The sequence below is a fragment of the Alexandromys fortis genome, unplaced genomic scaffold (assembly GCF_014885135.2).
Source record: "Alexandromys fortis isolate MF-2015 unplaced genomic scaffold, M_Fortis_MF-2015_v1.1 scaffold_325, whole genome shotgun sequence".
In the NCBI taxonomy this organism is placed as follows: Eukaryota; Metazoa; Chordata; class Mammalia; order Rodentia; family Cricetidae; genus Alexandromys; species Alexandromys fortis.
This window is the reverse complement of record NW_026068211.1, coordinates 665,568-675,042: the sequence shown is the minus strand read 5'-3', so window position 1 is coordinate 675,042 and position 9,475 is coordinate 665,568. Positions and strand designations below refer to the sequence as shown.

General features: G+C 51.5%; 1 protein-coding gene across 1 annotated transcript in view; it reads left to right on the top strand.

The window, feature by feature from the left end:
- The window catches only part of Npas1 (neuronal PAS domain protein 1), a 19,695-nt gene that overhangs the window by 8,120 nt on the left and 2,100 nt on the right, over nt 1-9,475 (top strand). Inside the window, exons 5-12 of the mRNA XM_050130274.1 lie at nt 2,304-2,377; nt 2,578-2,667; nt 4,091-4,262; nt 6,142-6,257; nt 6,538-6,695; nt 7,046-7,152; nt 7,519-7,666; nt 8,893-8,987. Of these exons, the coding sequence (XP_049986231.1) occupies nt 2,304-2,377; nt 2,578-2,667; nt 4,091-4,262; nt 6,142-6,257; nt 6,538-6,695; nt 7,046-7,152; nt 7,519-7,666; nt 8,893-8,987 (960 nt within the window). The remainder of the gene's footprint in view (nt 1-2,303; nt 2,378-2,577; nt 2,668-4,090; nt 4,263-6,141; nt 6,258-6,537; nt 6,696-7,045; nt 7,153-7,518; nt 7,667-8,892; nt 8,988-9,475) is intronic.

Below are 9,475 nucleotides of genomic sequence, written 5' to 3'. Positions count from 1 at the left end.
GCTCAGTGGTAGAGCTCCTGCCTAGAATCCCCCAGTGAGGGGCTGGGGTGTGGCTCAGTGGTAGAGCCCCTGCCTAGAGTCCCCCAGAGAGGGGCTGGGGTGTGGCTCAGGGGACAGCATCTGCCTACATGAACAGCTCTGAGTTCAATCCACAGCACTGAAAAAACAGAGAGTAAGTAAAAACACTGTACTCCTGCCTGGAGGAACATCCCTTAAATCTAGTTCTCATGAAACAAAGACAGGAGAATGGAAATTTTGAGTTAAAACTGGGCTAAATATTGAGACTCTATCTCAAACAAACTAAAATGTGTTATGTAAAATTTATCCAGGGTAAAATTAGCTGGTTGGTTGTTTCATTATTTTTTTACTTCCATTGTTTATTTGTGTGTGCATATGCCTGTGAACAGGACACAGCACCCACGTGGAGGTCAGAGGACAGTCTGTGAGAATCAAGTCTCACTCACTCACTCACTCACTCACTCACAGAGGTTCTGGGGAGCAAACCCCGATCTCCAGGATTGCTAGCCCATGCCTTTGCCCACTAAACCATTTCAACAGCTTTAAATTTATTTATTTATTTATTTGTCTTTACATGTGGGGGTGTTTTACCTGCTTGTATATCTGTGTACCACATGTGAGCATTGTCCACAGAGGCCAGAAGAGGACATCAGATCCCCTGAGACTAGCGTGACTAGGGTTGTAAGGTGCCCTGGAATGGAACCTGGGTCCTTAGCAAAAGCAGTTAGTGACCTCTTAACCACTGAACCATCTCTACACACACACACACACACACACACACACACACACACACACACCACGCACACTTGCGTCTTTAGACCTGGCCTCACTCTCCATTCTGGCTGTCTGGAACTTGCTGTGTGGACAAGGCTGTTCTGGGGTATCAAAATCAGCACCATTCACTGCATGGACAGCGTTGCAGGAGCATCGCCGCCTGTCTCAGAGTACTTCCTTCACCCCCACAGACTCCCACGGCCGTGGAGCCGCCAGTTCCCCAGTACTGCCAACCACAGACCTGCTTTGCCTGCCATTTCTGAGCATTTCGTAGACATGGAATCAAACACACTGTGGCCTTTTGTGCCTGTTTGCTTTCAGATGTAGTTCTGGGTCTCATAACATCGCATCACGTACCAGAGCTTCATTCCTCTTCATGGTTCGATAATGGTCCTCTGAATGGTTGTACCACATTTGTTCTTTGGCTGTGTGTGATGCTGCTCTCTCCATATGCATACAGCTCTCTTCCTAGTTTCAGTTCATTGGGTGTGAAGGGATTGCCAGATGCTCACATCATAATTCTTTTTATTTGTTGAAGAATCACTAAACTGTCTTCTTCAGCTGCTACCTAGTTTGCAGCCCACTCTGCACTGTAAGAGAATCCATTTCTCTACCCACACTTATTCTTTTGTATTTCTTCATCTTTTGTTGTTGTTTTTCAGTACAAAGACTTGAACCCAGAGGTGAATAAATGCTAGACAAGCACTCTACCACTGAGCCACGCCCCAGCCTCTCACTGGGGGATTCTAGGCAGGGCTCTACCACTGAGCCACTCCCCCAGCCCCTCACTGGGGGATTCTAGGCAGGGGCTCTACCACTGAGCCACACCCCAGCCCCTCACTGGGGGATTCTAGGCAGGGGCTCTACCACTGAGCTATGTTGCTAGACCTCTTTTTAGTTTTTGGGATGGGATCTCATTATGAAGCCCAGGCAGGTCTTAGGTTCTTGATTCTCCTGCCTCAGCCTGCCAGGCAGTTAGGATTACAGGCCTTCACCACCAGGCCAGTTGGCCTTGGCTTAGTCTTCACCGGACCTGGCTTCATGGCCCAGTGAGGACTGACTGTGGTTTTCTGGTCACCTCTATGTCGATGGCACTGTCTGCACAGTATAGGACCTAGGAATAGCAATACTCAAGGACCTTTTCGGTGGACAAAAGAAGGAGGGTGTGAACCTGGCAATGGTGGCCACACCTTTAATCCCAGCACTAGGGAGGCAGAGGTAAGGAGGTCTCTGTAGAGTTTGAGGCCAGCCTGGTCTACAGAGCGAGTTCCAGGACAGCCAAGGCCTCACAGAGAAACCCTGTCCTGGAAGAAAGAAGAAAGAGTGGACAAATCTCTGTCTCCACTCTCTCTCAATCTTGGTTTTTCTGTCCCAGCAATAGGAAACAGACATCTGTAAACCGGTTCTCTATGGTGGCTGGGGCTTTCAAGATTGACTGGGTTCCTACCGGCTGCCCAGGATGCAGTAAGCAGACCCGCGGGCCCTGACTTTCCTCTTCCTTCTGTCCCCAGCCCCAAGCCGCCGAGGCCCTGTGGCTCTGGTCTCTGAAGTTTTCGAGCAACACCTGGGTGGACACATCCTTCAGGTGAGGTCCCTTCCTAGCCCGCTACTCCGTGCTTCCACCTGGTGGTCGCATCTGGGAATAGCATCCATTTTCCTAAGTGTGAAGAGCTGGAACTAAGGTCCCTTGTCCTGTTCCTTTTCCTGGGGCCACCCTCCAGACGAACACCCAGATTTCAGAATCCGGGGCCTTTCTTACACCCGCTCCGTTTCTTTCAACTCTAGTCTCTGGATGGCTTCGTGTTCGCCTTGAACCAGGAAGGAAAATTCCTCTACATCTCAGAGACGGTGTCCATCTACCTGGGTCTCTCACAGGTACCAACCCCGCAGTGGGCTGCCATTATGCCTGGCTTATGCACACCCTTGTTCTCTGCTGGTCTCACTGATCTCAACATGAAAAACAGACAGCCTTCCTTGAAAACTCACAAAGCACACCGACACATGCTGCAGGAACTCAGGCAAGGTCACAAGTTCAAAGCTAGCCAGGGCAACTTCATAAGACCTTGTATCAAAATTAAAAATTGGCCTAGAGATGTAGTTCCATGGTGAAGTGCTTGCCGAGACTCTTCCCCAGCGAGGGGCTGAGTTCAGTGACGGTATGGCTCAGATGTACATGCTTGTGTAGCTGTCTGGAATTCAATCCACTGTAGCCTAGCTGATAGAATGTTTGCCTGGCATTCACAAAGCCCTGGGCTAGACTCTTTATATGGCATAAACTGGGCACGGTGGTGAGGATACACCTGTGCACTAAACTCCAGCATCTGGGAGGTGGAAGCCGGAGGATTAGAAGTTCCAGGCCAGTTTAGGCTACATAAGACGCTGTCTCAAAAAATAACACTCTCGCTGTGCGGTAGTGGCACATACCTTTAATCCCAGCACTCAGGAGGCAGAGGCAGGCGAATCTCTGTGAGTTTGAGGCCAGCCTGGTCTACAGAGAGATTTTCAGGACAGCCAGAGCTACACAGAGAAACCCTGTCTTGAAAAAATCACATAAACAAACAAATGACACTTCCCCCAAACGAGGGGACTTTGGACAAGGGTGCTTGTGTGAAAAAGTAAGAGATAAGGGGAGTATAGAGCAATGAAGGCTGGAGGGAGATGGGTCTCCTACCCCAAGCAGCGGGAGAGTGGGATGGGCATGGGCTTCTGCCACGGCCAGATATGCAGTTTTCAGAAGAGCTTTAAATGGGGCTTGAAGGTCAGAAGATCAGTGGGACAAAGCTAGAGGCTGCACTGAGGGGAGCGCAGGAGATCCTGTGACATCGGAGAGGCGGCCGATCTCAAAGATTCAGACTCATTAATGGCTTGATGGCATATATTTGTAATTTCCAGCACTCCAAAGGCTGAGGCAGGAGGATCGCCACAAGTCTGAGGCCAGCCTGGACTACCTAGCAAATCTCTGTCTAAAACAAAAACAAAAAACAAAAAAGGGCCAAGTGTAGTAGAACAAGCCTTTAATTCCAGAATTCCAGAGGTGGAGGCAGGCGGAGCTCTAAATTTGAGGCCAACCCTAACCCTATCGACATAATGAATTCCAGGACAGCCAGAGCTACAAAGTGAGACCCTGTCTCAAAACAAACAAAAATTCTCCCTTACGCCCTTATTTTAAAAGGGGGGAAACTTGTAATGAAAGATACAAGGCTGGTGTGAAGTGCACCTGAGAGCGAGCAGGTCCAGGCTAAACGCAGCTGCTGCTTTAGCGCTCACGCGCTCCTGCATTCCCCTCCATCACCGGTAGGTGGAGCTGACGGGCAGCAGCGTCTTCGACTACATCCATCCTGGGGACCACTCGGAGGTGTTGGAGCAACTGGGGCTGCGGGCTGCAACTCCCGGCCCCCCCACGCCACCTTCCGTGTCTTCCTCTTCCTCCTCCTCGTCATCCTCCTCGCTGGTGGACACTCCCGAGATTGGTAATTTCCAGGAACTCCCTCCTTGCCAAAGAATAACGCCTGAGGGTAGATCCTGGTGTTTGTGCTTAAAAAAGTAAGATTTTGTAAAACGGATTAAGTCCACTAGGCTGTCTAAACGTGCCTGGTTCCCTCAAATGGCCAAGATACATCAAGACTTGAGCTTGCCAGATGGAGGAGGGAATACCTCAAGCTTTGTTTTTTGTTTGTTTGGTTTTTGTTTTTGTTTTTTGTTTTTAAGACGTGTCTTAAAAAATTGGTTCCAGGGTCGGGCATTTAATCCCAACGCACTCGGGAGGCAGAGGCAGGCGGATCTCTGTGAGTTCGAGCCCAGCCTGGTCTACAGGAGCTAGTTCCAGGACAGTCAATGCTGTTACACAGAGAAATCCTTTCTCAAACAAAAGAGAAAAAAAAAAAAAGAAAAAAACCTGGATCTTTACTCCTTCTCCACAAGCTAGAAGGGAGGCTTCCAAAATCCAGCCACAGCACTAAGAGGTCCAATTAATTGGCCCAAGTCACACAGCTATTCCAGTCCATTCTTGGGTGGAAATTTCCACTCTCATGACAGACAAAGGTCGAGTAGACATCACCCACAAGCTCCCTTTAGCTTGGAGATGTTGGAGACCGGTGAGGATGACTGAACTGGGTTTGGTTAACATCCTAAATGAGCCATCCACAGACCCACAGTGTAAGGAGCTTGGAGAGCCGGCTGTTACACGCAGGGTTACTAATAGAGGTTACTGATGAATCCGGGTGCCTCGAGAAAGATGGGAAGACGTGAACATTCTTTAGGGAAAGGATTTCTTAACGTTGGCCAAATTTGGGGTGGGGGGACAGTGACTCTGAAGCCATCTCAGGATGAGGTGGGACAGCAAAGCTGTACTTTCGAGGTTTCTTGGGGCTGGAGAGTGGCTCAGAGGTTAAGATACTGGCTTCCAGATGTCCTGAGTTTGATTCCCAGCAACTATATGATGGCTCATAACCATCTATAATGAAATTTGGTGCCCTCTTCTGGTGTATAGGCAGAGGCAGAACATTGTATACATAATAACCAAATAAGTCTTTTTTTTTGGTTTCTCGAGACAGGGTTTCTCTGTAGCTTTGGAGCCTGTCCTGGAACTAGCTCTTGTAGGCCAGGCTGGCCTCGAACTCACAGAGATCCACCTGCCTCTGCCTCCCCAGTGCTGGGATTAAAGGCATGCGCCACCACCAGCCAGCTGGGTGCGAGCAATTTTTCTAAAAGCAAAGTGTAGGGGTTGTTGTTTATACAAGGTTTCTTTTTTTTTTTTTTAAGAGTTGGTTTTTTAGCTACATGGTGGAAGCACGAGGCAGGTGGATCTCTGTGAGTTAAAGGTCAGCTTGGTCTACAGAGAAAGTTCCAGGACAGCCAGGGCTACAACACAGAGAAACCGTGTCTCGAAAAACCAAAAGGAGAAAAAAGGGGAAAAAAAGAGTTGATTTTTGTTTTTTTTTCTTCTTCCTTTTATACCTCTAGTCTGTGACAGGGGACATGGCTATGACCACAACAGCTCTAGCCCACCCTCCCTAGGTTCACAGCCCAGTGGACACTAGGCTGTCCCCATGTAGGGACAACTGGCCAGACGGAGTGCCTGCTCCGGGCTGGGGTCAGACCTAATACCTGGGGGATAGAGTTGAAAGATGGCTTTCTTCTCAAGGCTCTCATGAACTACGTGGATTCTGAGAAATGAGGGCCACATCTGACTTTAGACCTGGCTGTCCCATGGAGGAGGAGAGATTATTGTAGCAGTGTGCCTGTTCAACCATTAGATGTGTCTGGGGTGGCCCAGCACATCGTGAGGCTGGCTCTGAGGTGATAGGAGCCTTTGAAACTCTACAATGGTTCCTTCCTGTTCTGCCCCAGAAGCCAGCCCTACGGAGGCATCCCCTACCTTCCGGGTCCAGGAGCGTTCCTTCTTCGTCCGCATGAAGTCCACCCTCACAAAGAGGGGCCTGAACGTCAAAGCCTCAGGTTACAAGGTAGGTAGGAGCTTTCCTTCCTGTGTGCTAGCTATGTCCCGGGTTACAGGGCAGTGAAGACAGAAACTGGGAGACACTCAAGGCCTCGCCTGTGCCAAGGGACCTGTGGTTATCAAGTGAAACTGGGCGGGGCCTTGGCTTGGCTGTGGTCCTCCTGCCTCAGCAGCCCCACCAGGTACTTCCGCAGTAAGTCCCATCACTGCTGATCCTGCCTTGCCGTCTCCAGCCCCATGGGCTCTAGCCCCACTTGATCCCTTCCAATGAGGACCGCCTTCCACAGGTCATTCACGTGACAGGGCGCCTGAGGTCCCGAGCCCTGGGTCTTGTGGCACTGGGACACACGCTGCCCCCAGCCCCGCTGGCTGAGCTTCCTCTGCACGGACACATGATTGTCTTCCGCCTCAGCCTGGGGCTCACCATCCTAGCTTGTGAGAGCAGGTACCGGGGTATGGGTGGGAGGGAAGGTGGGTTCTTTGAAAATGTGCGGGTATGCGGGAATCAGTCAAGCCTGGGCCTTCGACTAGGGCAGTGGGGAGTCATGGGAGGAGGAAGGGTAACAGGGGTGCCTGGGCGAAGGGAGGGTGGGCCTGGCCCTGCTGGTCCATCATCACTTGCCCTTTCCTTCACCCATATTATTACTATGCCCATTTTATAGACGAAAACTGAGACGCAAAGGGCTGTACTGCAAGGATGTAGACTCTGGAAGACGCTGAAGCGAACTCTGCCATCTCCCACACCGCCTAGTGTCTCTAACTCCCCCCCCCCTTTCTTTCTTCTGTCTCCTCCAGAGTTAGCGACCATATGGACATGGGACCCTCGGAGCTTGTGGGACGCAGCTGCTACCAGTTTGTCCATGGACAGGATGCAACCAGGATCCGTCAAAGCCACCTGGACCGTGAGACATACTTCTGTACCCTCTCCCCACCCACCACAAAGACCCGAATGGCCCCGCAGCCCTGCTCCCTGGAAGTCCTTCTTCAGGGCTAACCACGGTCTCTGCTTGTACTGCAGCTCCTGGGGCTCTGTTTGGAATAGAAAAGCATCCAAGAGCTTGAGCAAGTGCTCACGGGGGTGGGCAGTAAGTAGGGTGAGAGGGGTCTCTGACCGATGCTGGGACACCTCCCGGTCGCTGACTTTCTCTGTCTTTCTCAATTTCCCCCACTCTTGCCGTCTCGCCTCTGCCTGTCTCCTGCCCACCTGCCTTGACTCTTCCCACCCTCCCCACCCCTCTGGGCTCTCTGCTCTCTTGGGATGGACCCAGTGCTGGACAAAGGTCAGGTGGTGACTGGTTACTACCGTTGGCTGCAGCGTGCGGGGGGCTTCGTGTGGCTGCAGTCTGTGGCCACTGTGGCCGGGAACGGGAAGAGTGCCGGGGAGCATCACGTTCTGTGGGTCAGTCACGTGCTCAGGTGAGAGGTGGCCCTTAGCGGCAGCCACTCCCCATTCCAGCCAGGGCCCACAAGGGAGAGCTCTGTAGGCCTGAAGGGGGAAGCAGCGGAGAGCAAATGCCTAGGCATGGAACAGCCTCACTGGGACAGAGAGGAGTCGCTGTTGGGATGAGAAGGCTCACAGTGGTTCACCTCAGGCTGAACGTGTGAGATTGACTCTAGGGCACTGGGGAACCATGGCAGACTTTATACAGGGAGGACCAGAGTGAGGCAATACATACACGCATTGCTGGCCGAGGGCACCGAGCAGATGAAGTCTCAGGTCCACAGCCTTCGCTGCCTAGGGAAGGAGAGGGAGTGTCTGGGGCCAGCGCAGAGGCAGGAGAGAGGGTTGCGGCAGCAGCAGGGCGTAGGTATTGAGGGTTTTGTGACAGGAGAGGGGATCACAAGCAAATCTGCACTAAAAACCCTTCTTCCTGCTGAGAGCTGATTGGGGGAAAAAGGAACTGGAGAACGAGAAAAGAGGAGGCGAGGGCATGCTTTAAGTAACGCCAGAAAGTCGGGTGGCGGTGGTAGCGCACGCCTTTAATCCCAGCACTCGGGAGCAGAGGTAGGTGGGTCTCTGGTCTACAGAGCAAGTTCCAGGACAGCCAGGAATACATAGAGGAACCCTGTTTCAAGGAAAGAAAAAAAAAGCCAGGAGAGGAGGGGGTGCCCATCTGCCCCTTTGAATCCTAGAAGGGAACAGGAGATTTAGAAGGAAGAGACTAGATGACCACCACATGTTTAAAGGACCCCCAGGTAATATCAAGTGGCTGACAGTGGCACAGGTTTGCCCAGAGGAGGGAGCTCATCTGAGTTAGAACATATTCTGGAGCTGGGCCTGATCCTCTGATCCCAGCCAGTGGCAGTTGCCGCAGGAGAACTGAAAGTTCAAGGCCAGCTTGGGAAACTTGGGAAGAGTGCTTAGCAGTAGAACCCCTGCCTAGAATCCCCCAGTGAGGGGCTGGGATATGGCTTAGTGGTAGAGACCCTGCCTAGCACATTGAAGACTATGGGTTTAATTCACTATGTGTGCATGTGTGTGTGCACATGTGTGTGTGTGAGAGAGACCAGCATGGAGTTAATAGGTCTGACAGAAAGTTTTAAGCGCCTCAGGGTAGTATCAGCAAATTCCATGTTGGGACCGTCTATAGTCACTGCTGTCCCAAGACCTCTGGTTTTCAGTCCCGTCTTCTTGTCCCCAGCCATGCTGAAGAGAGCCAAACACCCCTGGATGCCTTCCAGCTTCCTGCCACTGTGTCTCATGAGGATCCATCGAGCCCAGGCCCAGAGTCCACAGGTAAGCTAACCCCTTCCCACTCCTGCACCCAGGAAAGACTAGGGACCTTTGGACTGACTGTGGAAACCTAGGTGGCTATTTACATTAACACTGAAGGCAAATTTCCTTGAAGCTGGGGCTGATGCAACAGGGGAAGTGCTGGCCTGGAAAGTCTGATGGAATGAGTTTAGTTTCTCACAGAGAGAAGCCAGGAGCAGAAGCACACTGCCGCAGTCCCGCTGCGGGGGAAGTGGAGCACAAAGATGCTCAAGGTTGATTGACAGGCCCTGTGTTACAAAGGAAAGTGGAGGTGCTGGAGAGATGGATCAGAGGCTAAGAGCACTTGTTGTCTGGGCAGTGGTGGAGCAGGCCTTTAATTCCACCACTTGGGAGGCAGAGGTGGGTGGATCTCTGTGAGTTCAAGGCCAGCCTGTTCTACAGAGAGACTTCCAGGACACCAGAACTGTTACACAGAGAAACCCTGTCTCAAAAAAAAAAAAAAAAAAAAA